This window comes from Morone saxatilis, unplaced genomic scaffold (assembly GCF_004916995.1).
Source record: "Morone saxatilis isolate NCDOM2014 unplaced genomic scaffold, NCSU_SB_2.0 Contig2, whole genome shotgun sequence".
In the NCBI taxonomy this organism is placed as follows: domain Eukaryota; kingdom Metazoa; phylum Chordata; class Actinopteri; family Moronidae; genus Morone; species Morone saxatilis.
Genome location: NW_023339762.1, coordinates 16731565 through 16758550, shown reverse-complemented (window position 1 = coordinate 16758550; position 26986 = coordinate 16731565). Strand labels below are relative to the sequence as shown.

The 26986-nt window shown below is 39.3% G+C and overlaps 1 protein-coding gene across 2 annotated transcripts; it reads right to left on the bottom strand.

Moving 5' to 3' along the window:
- On the bottom strand, positions 1 to 26163 carry chd2 (chromodomain helicase DNA binding protein 2). Of its 2 annotated transcripts, XM_035664796.1 has the most exons (42): positions 25995 to 26163; positions 24518 to 24583; positions 24314 to 24382; positions 21712 to 21767; positions 18222 to 20220; positions 14354 to 14588; positions 13427 to 13513; positions 13201 to 13262; positions 12626 to 12745; positions 12143 to 12319; positions 11799 to 11938; positions 11461 to 11686; positions 11270 to 11370; positions 11140 to 11181; positions 10838 to 11016; positions 10591 to 10715; positions 10278 to 10494; positions 10098 to 10187; positions 9795 to 9985; positions 9499 to 9687; positions 9220 to 9382; positions 8895 to 9047; positions 7986 to 8057; positions 7345 to 7494; positions 7092 to 7246; positions 6897 to 6993; positions 6717 to 6809; positions 6392 to 6568; positions 6085 to 6254; positions 5943 to 5984; positions 5690 to 5829; positions 5458 to 5596; positions 5189 to 5339; positions 4889 to 5008; positions 4641 to 4763; positions 3697 to 3837; positions 3395 to 3511; positions 3082 to 3260; positions 2890 to 2989; positions 2580 to 2772; positions 2031 to 2277; positions 1 to 1937 (listed from the first exon to the last, which is right to left on the bottom strand). In XM_035664796.1, exons 5-42 carry the CDS (start codon positions 18365 to 18367, stop codon positions 1652 to 1654), a joined length of 5535 nt encoding a protein of 1844 aa, XP_035520689.1. In that variant the 5' UTR covers positions 18368 to 20220; positions 21712 to 21767; positions 24314 to 24382; positions 24518 to 24583; positions 25995 to 26163; the 3' UTR covers positions 1 to 1651. The 2 variants fall into 2 exon arrangements, with proteins under 2 accessions (XP_035520689.1, XP_035520690.1); XM_035664797.1 differs by lacking the exons at positions 21712 to 21767; positions 24314 to 24382; positions 24518 to 24583; positions 25995 to 26163 and adding an exon at positions 16626 to 16660 and having other exon boundaries at positions 18222 to 18347.
- Positions 26164 to 26986: the final 823 nt, after the last annotated feature.

Here is a 26986-nt window from a genome sequence, read left to right as displayed (position 1 = left end):
CATTGTGTAACAAAGTTTATTACATATGTCCAAACATATGTACAGCACATTTCTCATGAAGAGTGGTTTTGTCACAAATATAAATTATTTTGACTTTCTTAAAGAACATATGATACAGGAACTGTAGCTTGCTTAACGAGGAAGAAAAGAGGTGCTGGCTGTTCACTGTAACAAGTCGATTAAGTGCCCTGGACGAAACACACATGATTTCTGTATATCAATGTTTATATCTTCCCCTCAAATCATCAACTCTTTTGGAAACTACACGATGATTACCAGAATACATGGTCCCTTCACCTGTTCTCACTGAATTATTTAGTCATTCAGAGCGATTTCCTTAAAATGTGACTTTAATACTTCACATCCTGCCTGTGTTAGACCCCAGTACTGCCCATGGACCAATATACAGTATGATAACACACACATAAATAAGGCACAAATGGAGAAGCATTAAAAAAAACAATTGAGGGTCAGAGCAGGACCAGATTTGGCACAGGAAAATAGTGACCAAAGGTAATAAACATAATGAAATGTCATCAGCAACTTCCTGGTAACCTTTTAACCTACCAGCAACAAACCATAGATTACGACAGGAAAATGTTTTTATCACATAGTATTTTTCAGACATAATTGAGTACTTACATACAGTTGGTGGAAAGATGGGTGAAATGACTAAACTATGCGGAAGTACCATTCTTAACCATCATAATACTGACAGGCAAAAATAAAGGATAGCTCTAAGACATAGTGTTATGAACCTTTGCACAAGTTGTTGCAATAAATACTGCTTACAAAGCTTCCAATTCATTGGGCCTACCAAGAGGAAAGTGGTTAAAGTGAACAAAGCAGAGGATTGCAATGATTTATATAGCTACACAAGTAGAGAAATAATGATTATTTGTACATGTGAGAAATATGAGTTTGCTAAAACAGGTTCACACTTTTTTTTGTTGTTGTTGAGTGCTTTAGAGAAAGCATACTGGCTTCAATGATCATTCAAATTTCAAAAAGAATTAGGCGGTCCCATCACACCACCATTTTAACCCACACGGTGATACTCAGCTACATGTTCAGGATTAACATTTCGAAGGTGCAGATGATAACACATTGCACATTTTGTACTGAATCATCTTCTAAATGACATCATTTGCAAGACTTAAAGCTAAACACAAAAAAAATAATGTCCATGTCATACGTCCTTTGGGAAAAAATCCCATACATTTACCATTCGAAAAGGCCAAAACCTTCAGGCACTTTTAGGATTGAGATCAGTCAGCAGTTCATGTATCCTAAATTCTCCTTAGCTAATAGTCCATGGGACTAAGCATCCATCAGCGTTCCACTCAGTCTTAGTCATGGTTGACTGATCGAGTCAATACATTTAAATAAAGATGCTTGTTTTAGTTTTTTCTTTTTCATCGTGAAGATGACGGGGGAAACAAACTTCTTCCTTCAGGGCACAAATCATTCACAGCCAGAGTCGCTGGAGGAAAAGAGCAGAACAGTTTTGCTGGTAAAGAGGGTACAAAGTTCATTCCCTTTCCAACTGTGAGCTTATGATTGGTGAGTCCAGACTTGTCCATCAGCAGCATGTGGCTTTGACCCTGGACAATAACACACAGATCAGTTTCGCAGCCAGCACTGGCACACTTTATGTTTTCCTGTTGTTCCAGTTCGGATCTGCTGCAGTGTTTGGCTCTACGGGGCGCTCGGGCGGAGAGCGGGAGTCCTGGGGAGACTTCTGAGCCTGCGGGGAGCGAGGGTCCAGCAGCGGTGGAGGTTTGTCAGGGTGGAAGGGCCTGCTATAGTGCTCTGGCCCGGGTGGACCTGCTGGCCTGTGCTCTGGCATCCTCCTGAAGTCCTGCAGAGGGCCATCTCTTCCCTGGTGGTAGTTGGGACGGAATTCATCGCTGCGTCTTCTTTTGGGGTCTGGATGCCTGAAATATCATTTATAGCATTTTTAAGTGGTATGACACAATAGTTCCCTAATACTCAAACAAAAACATGTAATCCGGGTTGAAGTAGCCCACCTGTCGTAATAAGGTCTGTGACCCCTGTGGTCCCGGTCGTTGCTGTACTGGTCATATGGCCTTTTTCGAGGGGAGCTGTTGTTGCGGTAACTGCCTGAGCTGCGGTACGAGTCTCCATGTGAACGTCGATCACCATAGTGATCCTTGTAGCGATGTGGCTCATAGGGATGATGTCTGTCTCCCTGCCATGACTGGTTGCTGTTACCTGGGTAGTTGTATTTACGGTCCCTCTGCCAGTCTCCCCTATCTGTAATGACACATTTAAAAGCAGTTGTTAAAACACCCAGCTTCAGTTAAAGGAAAGTTTAACATTTTGGGGAAATACTCATTGACCTTCCTGCCGAGAGTTTAATGATGAGATTGATACCACTGTCTGTCGGGTGAAAGTGAAGCTACAGTCAGGACATGGTTAACTTAGCTTAGCACAAAGACTGGAAACAGCTAGCCCAGCAAAAAAAACCTGCCTACCAGAGCCTCTGAAGCTCTCCGGTGCTCGCTCTGTTTGGCATGTTCTGTGCCTTAAACTAAAACAATCCCGTCCGCACATACCATCATTGCCAAAGTGGCGCTTATTAGCCACGTTGTACGGTTCTCTGTGGTGTCCGTGTGTGCCTGGCTGACTCGAGTGTGAAGCAGATTTGGCCGATGGCTGAGTACCCGTGGAGTCTCGACTGGAACCAGACGGCTCCGGTCTGAAACTTTTGACCCTCCCTGTAGGATCCTCCTTCTTCTTCTGTTCCTTCTGGAAATGTCACAGGATATTTTTTTTTTTTCAGTGTTTGCGATTTACAAAAGATCATGTTCGCTTTATAACACTTTGATAAGGCCGAGTTAACAATGAGAAAGAGGAACAACTTGCCTCTTCCTCGTGGGATCGCTTCTTCTGAGCCATTTTGTACAGCTTGTGAAGCTTCCTTGCACCGAACTCTGTAAACTTAGACACAAATATCCAGAGGTTTCTGCCAAAAAAAGGGCACAAAAGAATAATTAGCAGAGATAAACGGGAGAGTATTGTGATTCATTTCACCAAGATGATATCTAATCATCACACCTTCGCCATATTTTGACATGTTCTGGGTCGCTGTAGGCTTTAAGGCACTCTGTGATTCGGTCTCCAATCTTCAGTAGGCACGTGCGAGTGTGCTGGAGCTGCTCCTGGTCGGATAGACCCTCGTCTGGTTTATCCAACTGCTTTAGGGCCTTTTTCACCGGCCTCATGCGCTCCTTACACTACACAGAAGCATACATTTTTTTATTTTTTAAATAAACTGCTTGTTAATGATAAGAAAACTACAACACGTACACAGCTCTCACACATCAAACTCCACTGGCTTAATCTTTGCACGAGAATGAAAGAAACTCACAATACTGAAAGTCTCCTGGTCGAGTTCATCATCCTCCTTTCCTTCAATGGGGACGGGCTCAGACCCAGCCGTAATGTGGACTGGACCTTGAGTCTTCTTCCCTTTGCCTCCTTTAGCCTGAAAGACAAAAATACAAGACATCATGACAATTAAGCTACATACAGTCATACATTTAAAAGATTATTCACAGCATTCTAGCTATGTTCTTTTAGGCTCGTGTAGCATTTTAATGCTATAATGTAAGTTTGAAACAGTTTGAGCAAAGCACATATGATCCGGTCACGAATACTTTGCTGAAGTACCTTTTCTTTTCTGGGTTTGGTACCCTTTTTATCTTTGTCCCCGTCCTTGTCCTTTTTAGGAGTTCCCTGTTTTTCTTTGTTCTCTTTGTTATCCTTTTTCTTTTGTCTTTTCTTGGCGGGGGACTTCTCTGTTCCGTCGTCCTGCTCAAACACGAGAAAAGACAATGTATGTTAAACAATATAACAGAAGACACTTAAGATCCGTTTCAAACCTACACATGTGAACATTATGTTGGGGGTTCTGGATGAAAAAAATGATGTCAGATAATTAATACGATTATTCTGTTATGTCAAATATTTATATTTAAAGCCCAATCAAGAACTAATCTGAATTTAAGTTGTTTTTTTTAAATACAGGGTATTTGAATCACTGATCATATCAACTTTGTTTTGTCTTTTGTTTACTTTATTTATTCTTTTACTTTTGTCCAATTCTTTTTTTTCCCTTGCATTACATTGTTTTTTGTGATACATGTATTATTTGCCTGTAATAAATAAATAAAAACAAAACCAAAACAGATGGTTATACAGCAAGTGAGGAAGAGTGTTCACTGAATATAGCATTATTCTGCTTATTTAGAAAACTAAATCTGAATTACACCTCTTTGTTAAGGCGTTGAAGTGGCCTGATTTATAGTTTGCTGTAGTGCTACTACACCAACGCAAGATGGTAATGTGGCATACCAACAGGCAATGTGTGCATTTCATTTACTTTAAGTAAAACAGAGCAGCAGGGGCACTGAGGACAAGGTTTGCAGTTGGAATGGCTTTGCTAGGTTACAAAATCAAATTTGTTTATTAGTAAAAAGTAGATTTTTTTTGTTGTTGTTTTTAATGTCAACTAACACTACTAATAAGTTTGGCCACTAATTTAGGAGGCTACAACGAGACCCGGCACAAACCTCAACACACTGTGGTGTTCCAGTGGTGATCGTATGACTGACCTTGACTTCGCCCTCCTCCGATGGGTTGTCGGACAGGCGTGGGGAGGAGATGTCGTTGCCTTGCTCATCCTTGAGAATCTTGTTCTCCTTTTTCACCCGAGGCTTCCTCTTCCTCACTTTGACCTTTAGAGGAAGAGACTGGATGAGCTGTGTGGGTGGGTTGGTAGGTCGCTTTGCGCGGATCAAAGGCAAACTTCATGTTGTGAAAACAGTATGGATGAGTTACTCAGTGATTAATAGCTGCATACCTCCTCCCCTGTTTTGGAGTCTGTGCTGTCTTGTTCTTTTTTCAGCAGCTTGAGGAGATACTCGGCTCTCGCCTGCAACTGCTTGCCCTGAGGCTTCTTGCTCGGATCGTCAGGGAGAATCTGTGCGGAGGGAAGTAAATGTGAGGTAGAAGTGAAAGACTGCAGCCGCGTAAAGGTTATTTTTCAAAGCTTTTACAATATTTAAAAACAGGCCAGTGTGGGTCCAAGTTAATAAGCTGAGTTAATAAGCTTGTGTTTTTATACTGTCCTTAATTAGAGATAGATTAGAGAGATGTTTACCTTATCAGCGAGTTTGAGGTCAGGATCCGTCTTGATCAGATCCCAGTTGCCAAAGCCGTGCTCGTAGATACCAAGCAAGAGCTGAATGTCATCCTGCAGTTCCCAGTCTACATCAAAGTGGGCTACCTTTACTCTGCATGTCAGTTTGAACCTGTGAGAAACAGAAACTTTGTCGTATTTAATCTGCAACACAGGTGCATTTTTTAGAACATTTTATCATACAAATCCAAAGCCTGTGCTCCCCCCCTTGTAAAGCGGTGGTATCTTACTTATTTCTCTCAGCAGGGTTGGAGGGCACTCCTTTGTGCAGAGGTTCGAACTCTTCCTCGTGCTGGATGATGGACTTGGCATTGACCTGCACTCCGGAGATTTTGATGTTGATTCCTCGCCGTTTCCCAGGACCTTTGGCTGGAATAATAACGTGCATCAATTTTTGGGGGGGCCTGTAAAAAATGCTATAATTTAAAAAAAAAAACCTAAACACGTAAAAACCAACAATACCTTCAACTGGGTTCTCTTTGAGGTGTTCCTCGTGCTCCTGCACAGCAGTCACACAACTGTTATGAATCAGTTCACCAAGTCTCTTCAGGTCTGCTATGGATTTGTCAACCAACTCCGAGTCTCGGGCGATGGCCTCCAACCTGGAGACAGAAAAGAGAACTTGACTGCATGGTTTGTCAAAGACCTTAATTTTTCATACTTCAAATCAAATGGTATTATCATGATTAGTATTATCAGTTAACAATATGCTTACCTCTCAAGTGGACATCCAAATTTCTTGTATGCCTTAATGAACCTGTTAATGATATATTTGAATGAATAAATTTGATCTTTGTTCATGAAAGGAAACAAAAAAAAAACGAATAAAAAGTGTAGAAAAATGCTCAATACTTTACCTGCGTATCTCTGCGTCAGTGAAACCCTCCACATTGTTTTTGCGGGCTCTGGGTCTGCCCCTCTTCTTTGGCTTCTTGTCGTCATCACTATCATCAGTCTCGCTCTCAGAGCCCGAGGAGCGGTTCTTCAGCTTGGAGCCCACATCACTATCACTGTCATTGGCCTGAGCCTGAAAGAACCAGAACAACACTTCATGACCTGATTCAAATGGGTTGAAAGAGAATCCAAGAGATACCAGTGCTGGAAATGGGCAAACAACCTTTTTTTTCTCCCTCTCTCAAATCAATCTGTAAACTCTTCTCTTACCCTCTTGTTAGAGCTCCTGCTCCTGGGCAGCATGAAGATGTCCTCCATCTCCCGCTGCTTCTCCTCCTCCTCAATCTTGCGTCGCTGCTCTTCAGGGATGATATCGTCCCATTCCCGTATGGACTTCCCCTCACTCAACTCCGGAGTGCTCTCTTCCTGAGTGGTGAAATTGGCCACCTGCAGCAACACGTAGGGGCGAAAGAAAGAAAACAATTAAAATTAGGATAGGATTTGAAAGGGAGTAATGTCTGACTTTGACATGACGGTCTAAGTGTAGGTCTTTACAATAATGCAACATTACAAAACAGTAACAACTCCCAGGTACCTTAAACTGAGATAGAAGTTCATCTGTAGCACTTGAGCCCTGGTCACTTTCTCTCGTTTCAGCCAACCTCAGGATCTCATCAATATCCATCTCCTACAGAAACAAAGAAATCCTGGTTTCATTTTACAAATATGTAACAAGTATTTTTCATGCATGGAAGATATTCAGTCATTTTAATACCTGTGGTTCTGACTCCTCTCCCTCTGCCTCTTTGAAAAGCTCCTCTGCACCGAACTTGAGGATGGCAGTCAGTTCTTCCTTATTGAATGGGTTTGAACTGCGAAAAAGCAGCAATGTTAAATACAGAGAGAGTTTCAGTATCTCAATATGAACTAAATCAATCAGCAAAAAGCCTGTAACTCGATTCTCTCTCACTTTGTGTTTCCTGAGTTGGTCGAACTGTCAAGTACAGTTCGACCAGTGGTGTCCATTCTCTGAATGACAAGATGGTCCAAAACCATCTTCTTCTTTGCCCTCTCAATGATGTCCTCCTCCACGGTTCCTTTGGTGACCAGTCGATAAATATTCACCTATGAATAGGAAAGCGTAGATTAAGTTTTCTTACTTACTATACAATGATCGTATCAGATTTGCTGTGTGAAAGTCATCAATTTAAGCCGTGGATTACCTGTTTCTTCTGGCCGATCCTGTGCGCCCTGGCTTGTGCCTGCAGGTCGTTTTGAGGGTTCCAGTCAGAGTCGAAGATGACTACAGTGTCTGCTGAGGCCAGGTTTATCCCTAAACCTCCAGCTCTGGTGGACAACAGGAAGCAGAAGTCCTAGAAAGCAGAAGAAACTGTTACTACAGATCTCATCAAGCAATACGCCTAAGCACACACTAACATTTGTAAATTGCATTATATATAATAAGAACAAAATAGGGAAATCATGAATCCAACTTACTGCAAACCTTACTTTCTTTCAAGAAACCATGTTTACTTGATCCTTTTTGCACCATTTGTCAAATATATCCTTCACCTCCTACCGCTCTCAAATAAAGTAGTCCAAAAAACAAGCACAAAAATGTACTGTATTGTTTGTTTAAAACTGTCTTGTTTCAAATAAGACTCTGCCAAGACTGCTTTTTGTGATATGCTTAATATGCTAACATTATAATATATGTGGTGTGCATTTGACAATAAATGTATTACTTATATTAAGACACTAAAAAGGTCTTATTTACTGCAGTTTAATTAAAAAACTGCTGTTTACAGACTGGGAATTTCCCTGTCTATCAGTCGGTATCATTAGTAGTCATTAGTATACACACCTCTGAGCCTTCTGCATTGAAGTGGTCGAGTGCTTGCTTTCGGATTTCTCCCTTTATGGAACCATCCAACCGCTGAAGAGAAGAGAGGCAAACAGAGAACCACAACTTTGTAAGATTTCCTGGGCAGCTATTTGCTGTAACCTTGGCATCACTTTGCTCTACACGCCTTAGTACCCTAGTCTTTATGCTCCGACCGATCACAATAGTCTACGCCAAAGACTATGTCAGCAAAAACAACCCGAGTAGAATGACTTGCAGGAGTTCAGCTGGTCTTTAGCAGAAAATAACTTGTTGATATAAATAACCACATGATCTCTCAGCCTGGCGGAGTATGTGTGCAACAACACTGACATTTAATCCTCATCCAAGTCCAACCCATCCAACAGCCCTATCTCTGTAAACACCAATAAAGACAACAGTCAAAAACTGCCTCCATAAACTGTCAGTGTAGACACAGTTTCTCTAGATACTGGTGATACAGCATAGAACATGTTAGTGGAACCCGATGGAGGTATACTATCATTAACACTGACAGGGTAACAGCACTATATGTACATACATTTTTCTGCAAATAATGAAAAAAGGCACACAAAAACTGGAAAATCACTTCAGATTAGCAGAAAGTAATTTTTTTTTACTTTTGATCCAAGAAACGTTAATGAGCAGAGAATTGTGTACATGATGTCCTTACACATCATACTGTACCCCTGCCCACCTTTGAGCAACCACAAACTCATACCAGGTGGAATTGGTTTTCCTACGTTGATGCAAACTACAGCACCTCTTAGAGTGACAACAATTCCATACAGTGGAGTGTTGCCCTGACACAGAATATTGTTTTGCACGCAAGCTGAGGTCCTGTGTAGTAAAGAAATGCAGAATGCAGCCTTGAAAACGTGCCAAGCTTACCTGGAATGGGTAGCGATTCTTCGCAAGGTATTCAGCTAGGATGTCCAACATCCGGACCATCTGGGAGAAGATCAGGACGCGGTTGCCTCTTTCTCGGAGTCTGGTCAGCAGTTTGTCCAGCAGCACCAGCTTCCCACTGCCCCTCACCAGACTCTAAAATATAAAAAAGAAAAAAAAGGTGTGAACATAAAGTTCCAGACAGATTAAGTAGCCCCGGGTCTCCTGTTAGGACTGTCATGTTATGTCAAAACTAGTTTATTTTTTGCAGAGCAGATATATCCTGAGGTGTTGCTGGAAGCTAAAGAGGGTTCATGAGGAGACTTACCTGCAGGTGTTCCTGTTGTGTTTCATTTTCTACATCTTCAGGCTGTCTAATGAGGAAACTGTGGTTGCAGCACTTTTTAAGCTCCATAACGATGTTCAGGAAGCCAGAGGAGCTGCCTCGGGTGCCTTTGGAAAGGGCTTTGTAATTCCTCGTTAAAATAAACCTGAAAATATTGAGGAACAAATCAAGTTAATGGAGAGGAGAAATACAGCTTGCACTTGAGGTTTGTGTAAAAGACGGATGTAAAGAACAGGTTTCAGGAGACAAATAATATCATACTTGTAGAATTGTTTCTGCTGTGCAGTCATGTCTACGCGGAGGATCTGTTCCACCTTGGCAGGGAGAGATTTTTCCACGTCTTTCTTGACACGTCGCAGAAGGAAGGGTTCTAGGACTTTGTGAAGACTCTGATAACCATTATCCCTTCCTTTCCCGTGTTCGTCCTCAAAATCCTCCCAGGAATCAAACCTGCAGTGGACAACAGAGATAAGAAATGTCACTCATATCCGGCTAGAATTCAAACTGATTTTTCCCTGCTTTTGTTCGCTTTATTGAACGTCTAAATCGGGACGTACTTGTCAGGCATGAGGAAGTGCAACAGTGACCAGAGCTCTTTGAGGGAGTTCTGCAGCGGAGTGCCAGTAATGAGGAGTCTGTGGTTGGACCTGAACTCCATTAACGATTTGTACAGCAGGGAGTCATCATTCTTCAGCCTGTGAGCCTCATCCACGCCCAGGAACGCCCAGTTGATGTTCCCAAGCACGCCCTGGAGAAAAATGAAACAAAGTCCTTGTTAATCAAAGTGACTGATTCTCTTCCTGCAGAGACACGCTGCAATAAAAACACAAACATAAAGAAATACTGATCATTGCACCTACCTTGTCTTTAAGTAGAATTTCATACGTGGTTAATAGTGCATTGAAACGGATTCTTTTCGTTTGATGGTTCACCCACTCGTAGTCACGGATCTATACAAAAACAGAAGCAACCGTGTAAGTTTATGTAAGCGACTCTGGAGAGAACACCAGAGACAGCAAAGCCCTGCACATTCAACCTACTGTTTTCCTGCTCATGACGTCACCGAGGTAGACCACCACGTTCATGTCCGGGGCCCAGGTGTCGAACTCCCTCTGCCAGGAGGTGAGCGTGGACAGAGGCACCACCAGTAGGAAGGGCCCGTACAGCTGGTGCTGGTGAAACATGTAGGACAGGAAGGAGATGGTCTGGATGGTCTTTCCGAGCCCCATCTCATCAGCGAGGATAACACTGTTACACCTGAGGACGAAGAATCATTAAAAAAAAGGATGGTTTTCACCTTTTTCTAAATTTTTTCAAAACCAACACGAATTATTGTATTTATTTACACAGTACCTGCACCAGGAGTGGGCCAACCAGTTCAACCCATCCAGCTGATAATCTCTCAGCTGAAGGTTCTCATCTCCAATATATGGTGGTTGTTTCTTCAGAGCAACGAACCTCGGTCTTTGCTTTAACACCTGAAATGATAGTTGGGAGGTAGTTAGTTAAGGAGGAGAAAAACATAACTGTTTTAAAAAAAAAATTCAGATTCAATTAATATCAAATAAAAGGGAGGCGATTAAAAGATTCGACTCTTTACCTTGCAGTCTTTAGAGGGGACGGTTTTACAGGAGTTTCTGTTCATGAAGCTGTCAATGCAGGGCTGAAACTTCTTTCTAACCAAAGCTCCATCTTCCCAGCTGCACTCTGAATAGGGCAAGCCCATCCACTTGCATAGATACTCTGGCTCATTGGAGGATGATGTCTTATGACTGTGAGCTGTTTAAAAAGGCAGGCAAATTACTACACAACCTAATACTTGATGGAAATGTATAGTACAGGAGAACATTAAAAAGGACAGAATGTAACAGTGATGGTGAAAAATGAAGACAATGGACTTACAGGGGAAGTCAGAGGATCCTGGTGTCTTTCCTGTCTTTGTTGCTGTTAATTAGAAAATTCCTTTTAGTACAAGTTCAACGCATATTTAACAACCTTATCTGCAGCACTGCATTTGATACTGAATTCTTACCGATAACGCGCTCCACAAAATGAAACTGCTTGCTCAAGTCAGCAGTGAGCTCCTGTTGGCAGTTATGAAATTCTATATCCTCAGGGGACGCCTTGTTCAACCTACAGACAAGCACGGAGCAAAAAGTTAAATCTTTCAAAAACAACTTACCTTTGCAAATAAAGTGTTAATGCGAAGACAAAGATTCTCACCATGAAGTTAGCTCTTCGTGTTTCTTCTTATAGTTGTCTAGTTTCTTTAGTCCCTTGACCTTCTGCTGCGTCAGAGAGTCCATGCTCTCCCACGTGTTGTGGATGTAGGACCAGCCCTTCCACTTAATCAGATACTGAGCCTCTCCCTCATCTTTCTCGGGGTCAAAGCCTTCACTCGGGTCCCCGCTTTCCTCCACAGCATACACAGTAGTAGAAGCCCCAGTGGCTAGAGGAGCAGAACAAAAAAAGAACTTTTAGACTTCAAAACATGTGGCAAATATTTTGATAGGGAGCAACGTGGTTTTTAAAATATTAGGACTCAAGTTAAAATGCATCACCTCCTTTTTTGCCTGTCCTTGTGTCCATAACCCTCTCAATGGTCTCACTGTCATCATCCTGCTGCTCCTCGCCTGCTTCTCCCGTCATTTCAATCAAGTCGTCAGAGTCGGTTTCAAAGTCATGTTGGTCCTCTTTATAACTGCAACACAACAGAAGATAACAGATAAGGACCAAGTGGATACAGGTGACGGATCAATATGAAAACTGTGCAGTTGCTAAACTTTTGAACGCCCGTTGGGATGGAATACATTGGCCTGGAGTCAAAATGTCCCTGTCTAATGCTTCAATGTAAGGACGAGCTTGCACCAACGATAATTCAAAATCTCGGAGTTCAGAAATGCACCTTTTGACTTTGGTTGCGCCCCTTCTTCGAGTCTGTCTCTTGGGAGTGTCTTCCTCATCATCCTCATCATCCTCGTCATCTTCCTCGTCATCATCTTCTTCAGCGGATGAGTCCTGCTTCCTGGACTTCCTTCCCTTTTGGGACAGCTGCTTTTTGACTGCTGATTTGGTCTGAGGTCTGTAAGCACAGAAACACACAAACTACTTAGACACAAACCAACCTCAGGGATCATTGGCACAGTGATTTTGGTTTCTGGTCGACTGGCAAACTGCAGCAAACGACTGGTGGAGCATTTTTTGTATCATGTTTTATGATTAGATTCAATCGTAGATCTATTTTAGACTAAATTTTTAGAATAAAAAAAAAAATTAGGTCTATATATACACCAAAGTAAATGGAAAAACAACTGCTTACACAATATGAAATGATTTGGAGATGACCAGTGGGTAGCTGTCTGATGGCCAGGCTTCGCTACACTCTTACCTTCTAGCAGGAAGTCGTCTGGATCTAACTTTTTTCTCTTCCTGCTCACTGTCTGTAATGTCGGTAGCCTCCTCCTCCTCCTCCTCTTCATCATTTGAGTCATCATCTTTCCAGATATTTCTTACAACAAAGAAATGCCACAAGTTCACCCTCAAGGCCCACCACTGCTGGAACCAATTTCAAATTTCATGAAATACTGGTCACGGGGTGTTCACCACAACCCAGTGTGATCAGGGATAAGCCGCTGATCTGACCAATCAGATTGGATTTAAATGTAGAACATCACCTGACTGACTGAAACTAACAGCCCATTTGGAGCAAACAGATACCCAGTTACAAACAACCTTAAAATGATAAGAATCACAATATGAACACAGACTCGCAACACAATGAAAAAGAACAGACATGAACTGTGCAAAACTACTGTATGGATCGAGTGTTGAATGCCAAAAACCTTGCTAACGAGAGTTCAGCCACAACATGGCAGAGTTGAAAAAATATGGTGCAGTACTATCAAATACATCTGAAATAAATAAAATATTAATAAAACAGATGTTCACATTCTTCATACTTACTCTTTTTTCTTGGCTCGTGGTGTTTTTCTCTTCGGACTTTCACTCTCAGACTCACTGCTACCCTGTAAATACAGACAGCACAGCAGATACACGTTTCATCAAGAAATGTAGCCGCACTTTTTCATGACGTCCACTAGATGGCACAAGTGGCTTGTTTAGAGGAGCTGATAGCAATAGTGGCAATTGTATGGAGCTTGTCTTCAAGCTTTCTTTCACAGCTGCTTACCCCAGCTCCAATGTTTAAACGAGCCGGCTCCTGTCTACTGCGATTTGACCTCCTAACCCCATACACGTCTGGATGTTCGTCCCACATCTGTAAAGAGAGATCAACTGCTGTCAGAGACTGTTTTTCTGTCTCATTATACAAATCGAACATCCCAATTCCATTACAAATTATAATTAACATGCATGTGCTATCTGGCTGCCACTTCATTTAGTTATCGATTAATCTGCTGTCCCAGGCGACATTTCAAATGTCTCACTTCGTCTGACCGACAGCCCAGAACCAAGCAATTCAGTTTACATTTATATAAAACTCAAAAAATTCACACTTGATTTTTGAGTTAATTTTGAGTATTATTTGTCTGTCTGTCACCTAATCAATTATCATATGAACTGGGCCATACGCTAAGTGTCATAGTATACTGCTTTAGCAGTCAGAAAATCACATATTTTACATTTTTGGAAGGTTTTTAAAAAGTTTTCCTAGATGTTTCTGTAGCCATCTATCTCTATCTTACCACCACCTGCTGCAACTCTCTAGCTGAGTAGTGCCTCCATTTCCTTTGGAAATTGCATTGTGGAACAATGGTATACTTCAACAGCACATTAAAAGTGAATAAGTGTATACAGGTCAGTGTGCCCACACTGCACTCAAAACCTGATGAGAATTGGTAACAAGCATGGAACTGGGACACAGCTAAAATAGATAAAAAGGACAATATGGCTGAAGTAAATCTTGCTTAACACCAGTTGCAGCTACAACTATCATACAGGAGCACGTCAAACCTTGATAATCACATTATGAGCCTGATTGCACAACAAGGTTAACTCAATCTCCATTACAAGAGGACAGGAACACTAATGTGCTTCATATAAACGGTAAGTCAGAACAGAAGACTTGGGTACCTCTCTAAAGCTCAGCGACCTTTACCTTCTTCACATCTGCCAGACGCTCCTTCTTCCTAACTGGTTTGTCTTTGACTTCTGCTGTGGTTTGCTGTGATTTGGACTCTGCAGACTCGCTCTCTGACTCTGAGTGACTCTCTGACTCTGAGGAGCTGTTTGACTCGGAGTTGTGGGATCTCCTCCTCTCGCTGCCATGCTCGCTCTCTGACTGACTTCCGGACTCCGATGCAGATCGGTTGGATTCCTCTGAAGCTGAATTGCTACAGGAGCAAGAACACGTTGATTCTTTCCATTTTGCATTGCACATGTATTTGCTTACACAACTCTGCACACCCAACAACAACACAGCAAAACATGTGAGCGGAGTTGATAGTGGCAGTAACTGAAAAATGTCTTAAAATTCAAACTCAAAGTGCACACACTGTCACCACGACATGGAGAAAGTGCAAGAGCTTGATGGCATGAGGAAGTTGTGACTGTCAGCTGAGGGGAAACAGAAACCTCATTACATCATGCAGCATGTTCCTTACTCAGCTAACAGTCTTAGAATAACCCCATTCTCTCTAGGGCACACAAATCCTCTGTCATTTTGAAAAGCCTAAGATCTGCTGTATCAACACTAAAATAACATGTTAAAACTGAGCAAAGCTGTAAGTATTAAAATCTTTCCTCTCTGCTAACCTCCAATTACCTGTGGCGTACAGTTTAGTAGTAATATCATCAGAAAAAGCTACAATGGCCATAATTACTTTATAATGTTATCCAGAGAGATAAGAATAATTGGACAGCACCGTACATTTGCATAAGTGCTCCCACTCTTTGTCACCTATGTCGTATCCTCATTAAACGTTTAGTGGGGGAATAAGAACCTAAAGACTGACTGATGAATATGAAACAATGAGTCCAGGGCATAATGCAACTAGTTCCTAACCTTTATAGCTTCTGACTGAAGCAGTGTTTACTTATGACCCCTCATCACAGGTTATGGCTTCAGCTGAATATGAGTTGTGATCAGTTTAACAAGATTTTCATTTTTCTTTTCAGATTTTATTTTATTTGAAGTATTTTTAGCCTAAAGAAGTAAAACTATTCAGGATTTCACAAGAAAACAGAAAATAGAGACATTATTATCATTATTATGTGTTTTGTTAATTAACATTTGTATATATTGAGTCTTCTTTTGAGGTTCAAAACCTGTGGCTGGTAACATCATTTATTCAGAAAACTGCGTTAGAAACCCCTTTGTAAACAACATGGTACATCTCACGGGGTAGATCTCGATGCATATAAATCAAAATAATTTTAGACAAATACATAAATTACTTCTACAATAACTACAACAGACCGTAGCAGATATGTTGAGATGACAGCACATTAATGTGATGGGGGTCATCAGTGGATAAAATATCTAGCTTGGTATGGTGACCTCTCCTGTCCAGTCTTCTGCAGTACCTCGTCTGGGCACATGGGGGTGCTACAACCATTCAAAATAAACCTCCTGGAGTCACTACCCTACATAGATCACATAGATTTGGGTTTTCAAGATTAAAATTAGTATTTACGCTTAACCTTAATTTCATATATTGGGTGTTTTTAAGAAGAGCACTCCTAATTTGCCTTACTAGATGTGTAAAGAATAATAATCAGATGTATTTATACATCTATTGGAGTATAACTTAAAAGAAGAACATGAGTTAACTGATTGGAAGTAAATAAATACAATCTAACTGGTGTTAAAATGCATATGATAACACCAGACTTCACAGCCTGCATCTTGTGCAGTTTCAATGACTCGGAAGTGCATGGCTCCTTCCGCTTTAAGTGAGGTCAAACGTAGGCGGGGCGTGGAAATAATCTTGAATTTTCATTGGCTGGCGTGTTGCTAGGTGGAATTCTAGCCAATAGCAGCACAGTGTGCAGGCTTCCCAAGGTCTGAACTCTTCCTGTTCCTCCTCCATGTAGTTCTGAGCTGAGTTTTAATACAGATAAGTGAGCAAGCTGGGCACACAAAGCAAGGGCCATTTTGTGACTTAGGAGAGCACATATGTAGTAGTACTTTATTATAAGATGTGATGTTACATAAAATCACTGCATTCTCTACTGCTTATGCTGCTGCTCTGAGTGTCCACAGTGCTCATCTATCAGTATGAAAAAGTTAGGCTGTCACCAGTAGCAGAGGACATATTTCACTCACAGCTGAAAATACTAAAATGGCTGCCACAAGATCACACAGAAAAACTACAAGTGTGATGTAACCTGCTGCAGTGTACAGTCAGTAAAATGCTGAGGGTGATTACCTGAATTTAGCATCCAAACTTCTCTGTGTCTTTATCTAAAAACACAACAGTCTATTGAGATCAGGCTGCATTATTTGATGTGAAAACATGGCAGCAATTCTAATACTATGAACTTACACTGGGCCATAGCATTTATGCAATAAATACAAACTCTTAACTAACACAAAATCTTTCTTTCCTTTAAAAAAAAAAAAAAACATAATGGGTAGCCACTTGTGTTGATTCTGAATTTCGGCATTGTTCCAACACCATGCAAATGACCTGATATTAGTTTTTTTAAACCATCTTTATTGATTAAAATAGAATGGTGTTTCCACTCGTTTTGATATTCGAAGATTCAGATACCTGAGGATGATAAATACACACTTGCCCATTTACCATCTTTATAAAAAGAAAACCAAACAATACTGTAAAAAATGTCATATATAAGTGTCAAGACTCTTGTCCACAGGCCTTTAAATATAATTTACCTGACTAGTACAAATAAAGCCAGATTTGAATAGAATATAACATTGTTTTGCTGTAACAAAAACAGTTCAAAACAGATGCTTCAATAACACATCAATCTCCATACAGCCAATAAAGAATACAAAAAGTGTTCTTTAAACTTGTCAGATACTTAAAAATGACAATAAATATATGTGATAGACTATCAATACTTAAAATATCTTGCTTAACAAGTGATTAACTAATAAGAATAAACAATCATTGTGTGTCAGGATAAATGTTTAAATTGTAAATGATCCATTGCAATAAAGGCCCGAAACAGAAAGTAAAAACCTTCTCCTGAAATCAAATATACAGTTGGAGGTTAAAAGTGTTTGTTACATAAGCAGGTGAACACCGACATAACTGTCATAATCAGTATAATATAGTAGTTTTACTACCCATCTAAAACAAAACAAAATGATTTACAAGATATTAAAATCTTTTGGATTAAAGGCTTTAATGAGCATAAATAACTAAGCATGAGAGAACTTGAATTTCCTAAAAGTCTAAAACTTTTAGTACAGGTCCAAATAAAAGATTACAGAATGATATAAAAATGAAAAATTGTAGCCACATGCAAACTGTATTAAGGTCAGAGAACTAATAACAAAGCATGTTATCTATCTATATATATATAAAACCCATCTAAAAGTCTGGATATAGTATGACCAAAAGGGAACACCAAAGCAATACATAGTTTCTGAAATAAATAAAAACCAAACAACAACGTTGATAAAATGGTGCAATGCAGTACCAACTAGTAAGACAAGGTCATGTTACTTTATAGCGATGAGACATCAAACATTTGTGACAAATCATGTGCAACACAATACAGAACAAATGGCTTTTTTCCTCTGGTCTAACACATACATCTTGTGGGCAATGATCTCTTAACACAGGCCTGAAACCTCAGTATTGAGAGTAAGAAATGATAGGAAAATCAGGGTGTGGCTATTAAACAATAGCAAGGTCATTCATGACAGTGGTGCACTTCCAACAAAACCACGTCGCAAATGTATACACAGGTGATCAACCATGCTTGACAAGGTAAACAATCAAGGCAGATATGCAAAAGGTAAAAAAAAAAAAAAAGTAAAAGCCTCATACCTTGATGCATTGCTCTGAGTCGATCCTTCATCCTCTTGCTTTTTACTTTTATTCTTCATCATCGTATTATCCTGAAAATCTTTGATGGGGTGATCTTTTGTCCTGGTATTTACTGTCAAAAAGTTAGAGGAAGCATGAACTATCATACAAGTCCCACTAGACTGCCTCTGCTCGGGTGGCAGTTAAAACCCAGGCGGTGCGACACGAGTTGGGAAAAAAGGGCATTAAATCGACAGATCTGAGGATCATTATTTACATCGCTAATGTAAAATATAGCGAAGAAAAATGACAGGTGCAGATACAAGCAAGTCAAATGTCCAACTTAGGCCTGTGTCTTTCAATATAGTCCACGGATCAAGACGCATGCAATTAATTGTAACTGCGTCATCGGATGAAGGATTAGAAAAATGAGCTTTAAGAATAACAGAATCGGTAAATAATGCTCTATACAATGTAAACAGAGCGATTCAATGTGAAGAAAAGGTGCTAACCTATAAATGAACTATTAAGATTCACGTTCGCTTTTTGTATCACAGGCTTTTATCCGACTCGAATAAAAATCAGCAGTAAAAAAAAGAAAGAAACACCACAACAATAAATTACAAAAAAATAAGGAGCTTTGTTTCAAAAAAGCTTGCAGGCCTCTAAAGTCCTTCATCTACTGTCAAGACTCAAGAGCGACAGACGCGAGCAGCACACTAAAAAATGGAGGCGCGCCATGGCTGCCAGAGCCCAGTATGGAAAACAACGACAAGCACTCCCCAGCACACAGACGGCTCATTCGGCTCGGAAAAACAGCACAAAAACCACACAAAACGCACAAATTCCCGTTAAAACACCGATCGTACGGTCAAATCTCTTGATTTTTAGTCAGAAACGAGCGGTAGCGGTCGAAAAACGGGCAAGAGAAACGGTCTGACGAAAGCCCATGGCACCCTTCCCAAGGCTCAGCCGCCATCTAGAGCTCCTTCCTAGCTCTGAAAGCTTTGCCTTTGATTGACGTTATTTCCATTTACACCACACTCAGGTGATGTATAAGTCCCACCCCTTTTATTATGTTTAAATTTTACTTTAGTGAAAATAAAACTTGTATATATGTGTTCAGCCTTTAGGTCAGAAGCTTTTAAGTTGAAACATTTCTTCCCACTTAATAAAATGTAAGAATACCGAGAGGCTGTAAATAAAAAATAAAAAAAATAGTGTGTAATTATTCTGCAGCAATTGCATCACTTCCTGCAGGACAGGAAGGAGGTCAACCAGGAGCCATTTTAGAGAGCCTTTAGAAACCATTGTGTTCTGACCAAAAGCCTTTTTTTAAATTACTGTCAGTGTATCTTACAAACATAAGTGCCAACTGTTTTGATTAAGTTGAGATTTAACAAAGCACAAGGGTGCATTTTCATCAACCTTTTTCCCCTTTAGCTCATCAATCGAATGTGAATCTCCTTTGTATAGCAACACCCGAAACAGAGAGCATTACTTCGTGAGATTCATCAACCCAGTACGAAGTTTGAACACTTAGCTAGCTTATAAATTAAATGGGCAAACCTTGTTGATAAGTGACAGTAAGTGCAATAGTTTGTTGTATAGATATTTGAAATGTTTAAATCAACAGCCGAGCTAATGGACTTCAACGTTATCAAAATATAAAACGCCAAATATCTTCTTGTGATTTGCTGGTTAATTAGCTAATGAAACAAAGCCAGGAAAAATACGAGGACATACACTTTATTTAAAAACAACATTTGAAAATCAAATGTACAAAGGCGGATTTTGGGTTTCCCAAAAACAACAATGTCATTTTTCAACAAGTCCACTATACAGCCAGCAACAGTGTTCCAGTGTCCATGTTGTCGTAAAAAAAAAAAAAAGTCCAAACGCCAAAGTCCAGTCAGAAAACGGTTTCATCTTGTCAAAATTTGGCTAACTGCCAAATCACTTGAAATCTTCACGTTAAACAACGCTGTCTCCACTTCAGCAATATCCAGTTGAATGGGGTCTTGATAGGATAAAAAAAGAGGGAAAAGTTGTAAGCCCACAGTGCAACTGAAATGAGTAATGATTCACTGTCCACCAGTTTTTAGACGGCATGCTAAACTAGACTGAAATTTAAACAGTTTAGTCACATTCATGGCTAGCTTTCAGTTGCGTTGGCTAGCAATGCGGAAGTGGACGTGTTATATGAGCGTTTGTAAGAATACACAATTGTTAAAATATTTAACGAAGTTGCTATTCTCATGAACTGTAATTTAAAAAAGTCATATCAACATAATGTATAAAATGCAAGCAACATATTTGGGTGACGTTTGTAATCCAGCATCCTTAAATATTGTTTTACAGTCAAACTTTGACGTAGCCGTTTAAGTTGCAATAAGACATTCAATACATCGTTTTAAGCAACACATGAAATAAATGAATAGATCTGACAGAAGCTCCCACATGGGGATTCTTCCTATTAACTACTACAGTAAGAAGTGCAACAAGCTATACTGACAATGTACGTTTTGTCTTTTTTTTTGTGGCTCTTATTTAATATATTATTTGGTGAATTCAAAGTAATCAGTAAAATGAGGTCTCAATTGAGTCTCCAGTAATTTGCGAATAAATTCTGAAACTGACCACCAGGGGTATGATGAGTCTAGTTAGCCTAATTCACGCCATGTGTTATGCATACAAATTTTCACGCAATTACGCAACAACAGTGTGGTTCAAACAAATTACCATCAAAACAACAAAACACTGGCATGTGAGCAAACAAAGCTGTATCCTACGCAAATTAAGATCCCATGCCTGAATTGTCAAAATGAGTCACCAAAGCAAAGACATGACTGACCAACAGATAGAAAACATAATAGCATCCAATAGGTATTAAAGCAACCCTTCAAAACAATGGCATTTTTCATACATCTTTAGTGCAAAAAATAAAATAAAAATGCCCCTCAGTGCTTCAAATGTTCAAATACGGCCGTAAAATGAAAGTAATTGTGGCATCGTATTGATCGTGTAATGTTTTTTTTATATTTAAGGCCTAAAAAGCTATCTGATATTTTAGCAAAAGTAGAGAATGTAGCAACTCTCAAGGAATGTGGCCTTTTCTGTAACGTACCAACAGGAGGCAACACAGCCAATGTCCACATAAAGCCAAAAAATTACTTCTATTATTAGCAATAATGAAATTAGCCACATGATAAAATCTTGTTATGTATGTACTACCATAAAGTAGTATATTTACATTCACAGACTTCCCCATTGTTTATGCACTCTACCTGCCAACATCTAGGTCTTTTGCTGGCCTTTACAGTTAACAGTGAATGGCAGCAATAAAGTGTCTGAGTGCAATATCCTCAACCTATCCAAATGGGATCATGGGAACAAATAATATCTAGAAATTAAAAATATATTTTTATTATATTAATGAGCTCAGTAAGCGTGTGAATAAATACTATATATATATATATTTATACATACACATTAAAAAAAACAAACTTACAGAGCTGTCTTCTTGTTCTTCAAATTTCAAAAATGTTCACACCCGTCATGTCTCCGCTGTGGACGAGATAGAGAACAATGAATGATACCCATTATTACCAGACATCAGATCCACACAGAAATAGTTAACAAGTGGATCACTTTGACCAGTTTCAAGCGCTTGTGTCTTTAAATGAAATTGATTTAGTCAACGTAAAGCCCAAGTCGAGCTCTGCTCTGGGTTCTCTGAAGAACCCACTTTTCACAGAACCCTTAAGCCTCAAAAACATCTTTCCAAATCTGACTTCACTGAAACCTTCAACACTGCAACCTCACCAATGACTCTTTTATTGTCAGCCAATGGTTGTGCTGGTTAAACCAACACTGTGTGGTTCAAAACATCCTGTAAAAGGTTTGCAATGTATGGGAGATGGGCCAATACAGCATAAATGCAACTATTGTTAGTGTTACACTTCTGGAATCTGGCTAATAATTACAACTCGTTGAGTGTCTTATTACTTAATAATAATTACATTTTATCCTTATGTCTTTAGAGGGATTTTACAACACACAGACTATTTTTTTTAAACCAGGACAGAAAAACAACGGCTGTGATGCACGATCAGAGAAGCACCCCACATTTTAACTAAGGTACGTGCAGACGTGAACCAACATGGGTCACTCTGTGTATAGTTGACAGTTCTTGAGTTGTGTGGTGCATTTATGCGCTCTTGAGAAACTTGTACATCTCAGAGCTGTCAACTGATGGCAAAATGAAAACCTTTTTTTACTTGACTTAATTCTCATTGTTGAACAAAGCAATTCATATTGCCAACTTTGTGGTTTTGCCTTGATATTCTTTTGGGGGGTTTTTAGTCTTATTCTTTAGCTTGTTCTAAGGACTCCACTTTGCCTTCACTCAAAAAAGTCTAGTAGAAAAAATGAAGGGGGCAGCCAGAAATGTGCCTGTCTCTATTCAGAGCAACTTGCTTTAATTTTGTTAGGGTAAGCATTGTCTAAAAAAAGAATATGATCCACCTTTAGACAATTTAATATTTTCTCTTACTCATTACCCATGAACTGGAGTGAGTGTAAATGTTTTGAATGTGCATTACCAGCTAGTAGGAAGTTCTTTTTTTCTGTTCCCTAATCCCAGGAGACTGTTGCTATTGTTATGTCTCAAGACATTACTTCTATTTAAAGATGGGCTTCTCTTAATTCATATTTTGGTGCAAAAGTATTTGCATTCTTTTGGCTGCAAAGAGCATCATCCATGCCAATAAAGACAGGAACTGATTATAAACGGACTTTCATTCGGCTGGTGTTTCCAGGTTGTCTGAGAATTATCAATCAAGGTGTAAAGCGGTCGCGTGAGGAAACAGTGAATGTTGTAGATCAAATGCACCACAAAACGCCCAATATTTAACTTATAGGGAAATCACGAAAGTTGATAAAATCTTTGTGGTCATGATGCCCTCTACAGGCCAGGACTCAAAGTGCACCTGTATTGACAAATTAACCAATAGTTTGTTTACAAATATCCTCGCAAAATGTCAAAGTTTGCCAACTTACAAAATGTTTTTTTAGATCTAATTTGCAATTTTTTCACAGGAAGTCTACTACTGACAGATGTGGCAGTAAGACTGTACAATGTGCTCAATCGGACACAGGGTCTATATGTTTAGAATTAGCAGCCACAGCTGAGTTATACTGGGCATCTTAATACAAGTTAAATTTGAGTACAACTCTAAAAGGAGAGGCAACATCCAAGCTTCTTAGGTAGTAATTTGCTATATGGTGTAATGAAGGATACTGTACAAAGGTCAATCTCTTTACGCCGTAGAAATGGAAGCACAATCTGACGTAACTTTTGGGAATGCATACCCCCCAAGCAACGGTAGTATTATGAAATGTCAGTGTTTTAGATATGATTGATATAAGTGCGATTTGATGATAGTCGTTTTTTAAATATGGGACTTTGTTATGACGAAAAGAGTTTGCCAATCGAGTAATTATCGACGGTTAAGTTCTTCACAGTTTAGCTGGCTAGTTGAAAGACAATCGCGAATATATTACAAATCTGGATGTTAAATATACAAGCAACGATTGTACAGATAGAGTTCAACATTGATGACAACACTTTTGGGCGCATCCTATAATCTAATCACATTTCAGCAGGATGCTTAACTGTCAAACTATTTAAATGATAAGTCAGAATCACTGAAGGTCAAAACACTCTAAAATCTGAGTTAAATTACGTAATTATTTAAAACTTACCGCTAAATGACTCCCCCAGAGTCAGGTATTTGATCACATACACATGTTTTACATTAACATTTAAAACCATGCTACATCATACACTAGATGGCACTGTCCCACGGTGAGACATGACTGTCGTTGCTTTTAGTGAAAACTAATAACGCCTGTTATAATGCACCGAAACTACATCAAGAAATTATGTTTAGCAGCATTTCCTAGTAATGTCACTCACATTTAAGTGAAAAAATACACTGTTATTCTGCTGTTTATTCACGTGTGGTCATTAAAAAGAGTCAAATCAAATTTCAATTTGAAGAGTTCAATGCCCATTTAACAATTAATCTATCTTAAAAAATTATACTTACAAGTCCCCATTGCGGTGTGAATCACTTGAGTCCTTCAATTCACGGCCCCACGGTGGCTACATGTCAACCCTTGGAAATACAAAAATAAAACAATAAGAGAGGAAACAGCACACCCTACTGGTTACATGTATCTAGCAGTAAAGACCAAGAAAATAGAAAGACTGCAGAAAACGTTTAAAACCTGGACCAGTTAAAAACACATACCATTTAGCTTGGGTCAGATTATCTCCTTTCTTCTTTGACGCAATTTGAGAAACATCAAGGGAACCCCTGCAAAATACAAAACATAATTATGATCAATTTTGTGGTCACACAAATTTGTAACCTGCGTTGGCATAGACACCGGATATAAAAGGGCTGTACGCGTTTTAAGATCTTAACATTAAGATTTGAGATCATTTTCAAGCGTATTAACATATTAAGAAAAATCGCAAATAAGCCGCTGCATATTTAATCGGGAAAATGTTTCATCTATGCGTGTCTTGGTGGTTCAAAATGCAACTAAATGTGTCTTCAACTGTAACATTCAATCGAGAATAGCTTTAGGAGGACATTTTGTTACGTGCAGGGTGGTACTAATCCTTTGGGTTTAACAATATAGTTTTAAGATATAAAAAATACCTACTATAAAAGAGTACATCATCTGTTGTATAATGTGTAGTATTTGCCTTACGTGGATAAATCAACAACCATGTCCACAAGACCCTGATATTAAGAAGAATTTATTTCTTTATTTAATTTTAATAAGGTTATTTTGAGTTTCCTCCAATTCACATACCTGTAGTGAAGCTTTCTAACATAAAAAATCCTTCTTTACATGTCTTGCTTGTGTAATGTGAAATGGGAAAACAAAATTAAAGTACATATTCAAATTACTTCTCCATCCAGTACCTCAAAGGGTTAAAAGCCAACACCCTATTTTGTATTTCGAAGTATATCTAAAGCTTTTCTAACATATAGGACCTATATTTGACAAACAAATCCAGTATAGTTTATGTATAGTGTCTGCACTGGAAGAATTGGGTTGAATAGTCATATTTAAAGCATTTTGACAACTTCTTACAATTTATTTAAACTAATTTTAAATACTAAGTATTAAGCATCCCACACTTACTTAAATCTTGTCATAAACTACATCTGTACACTCTGTGGTAAGATACTGTGAAAAATGATCGATTTTGAAATAGGTTTTTGATTTACAATTCGATGGAAAACCTCTAAAAACAGATATACTGAAAATAAACAAAAAAAATCTACTAAAGCTTGTTGAGTTGACGTCAATGAGTCTCAAATCAACATTTAAAAAACGAAAACATTTGCTCAATTTTGTTGTTTTTGTCGAACAAATTCGCACAAGGGCATTTGCCCTTTTCAAGGACAAAGCAAATTTTAAATGCGTAGGTTGAAATAACTCCAAAAAAAGCTCGAGAACAAATGTGCTTGTCAATATATCAACTAAGTTAACTCGAAACAGGGCTAGCAAACGTGCAAATTCCATCAAATAAAACACAAATAAATGCAATTTAAACTCTCTGCGTCGTTATCTTTATTCTTCGCTGACAACACACCATGGCCATTTTTACAACACTGCGTCTAACTGTCGTTCTTTCCACCATATTGCCAGACGCCCCTGATTCCCATTTTCTCAGCTATTAATGTCGGATTACTCGTAAATTCTTACCCATTTCCCAGGCCGAGGCTATCCGCCGTCATCTGCCGCGGCCAGCGTCGAGTTTTCGGGCGATTTTCGCCGTTTTGGTGGGTCTTTCGGCCGCATCGTTCCGCCCTTCCTCCTCTCCGCTGTCGACGCCTCGCTCCTCCGCTGTGTGTGTCCTCCTCTCTGCCTCTGCCTGAGCTGATATCCTTCAGCGGCTCTGCCCACTTTCCTCTCAACGTAAGCCAAACTCCACTTCCTCTCCAGCCCCATAGCCAGCGCTAGCAGCCTACTGAAAGCCTGAATATAGCCATTTAAAAATACATATATATATATATATACCTGAGCACAAAACCCAAAGCAATACGAGTGGAAATGTTCTAGTTTTATGTGGCTTTAACAAAATAAAAATGTATGTAGTTTTTTTTTGTATAGATACACACATAGCCACGTGAGCAGTAACCCAATCACATTAAGCTTTTAGTAAACGTCAGCTGTTATAAACCAGTAACCTGTGTGACCTACTGGTGTGAAACTAACAAATAACCAGTGTATAATCTTGTAAAAACAGTGATACCTTTGTGTTATAGCACGTAGTGTGTTATTGTAAATATGAAAACATGTTTGTTAAGGAGTAGAAAACATTTTCTCATCAAGAACGTTGCACAAAACACAGGTATATATATGTATATATCTATATATATATATATACATATATTTACTGTGTAATAAATACTATTAACTTGATTTGTATATATATATCTATATATAGATATATATACATATATTTACTGTGTAATAAATACTATTAACTTGATTTGTATAGCACTTATGTAAACAATGTTACAAAGTGTAATGACCCTTGTGTTTTGATTCAGCAGCCCTTCTCTGAGCCTCTTCCTTGAAACGTACTGCAGGTGCCAAGCTGTTAATAAATGATCAATAACATGTCTATTCACTGATATTGTACAACATAGTTCAAACGTTAGACTTAGTTCCTGCACCGCTCCATTTTTGGA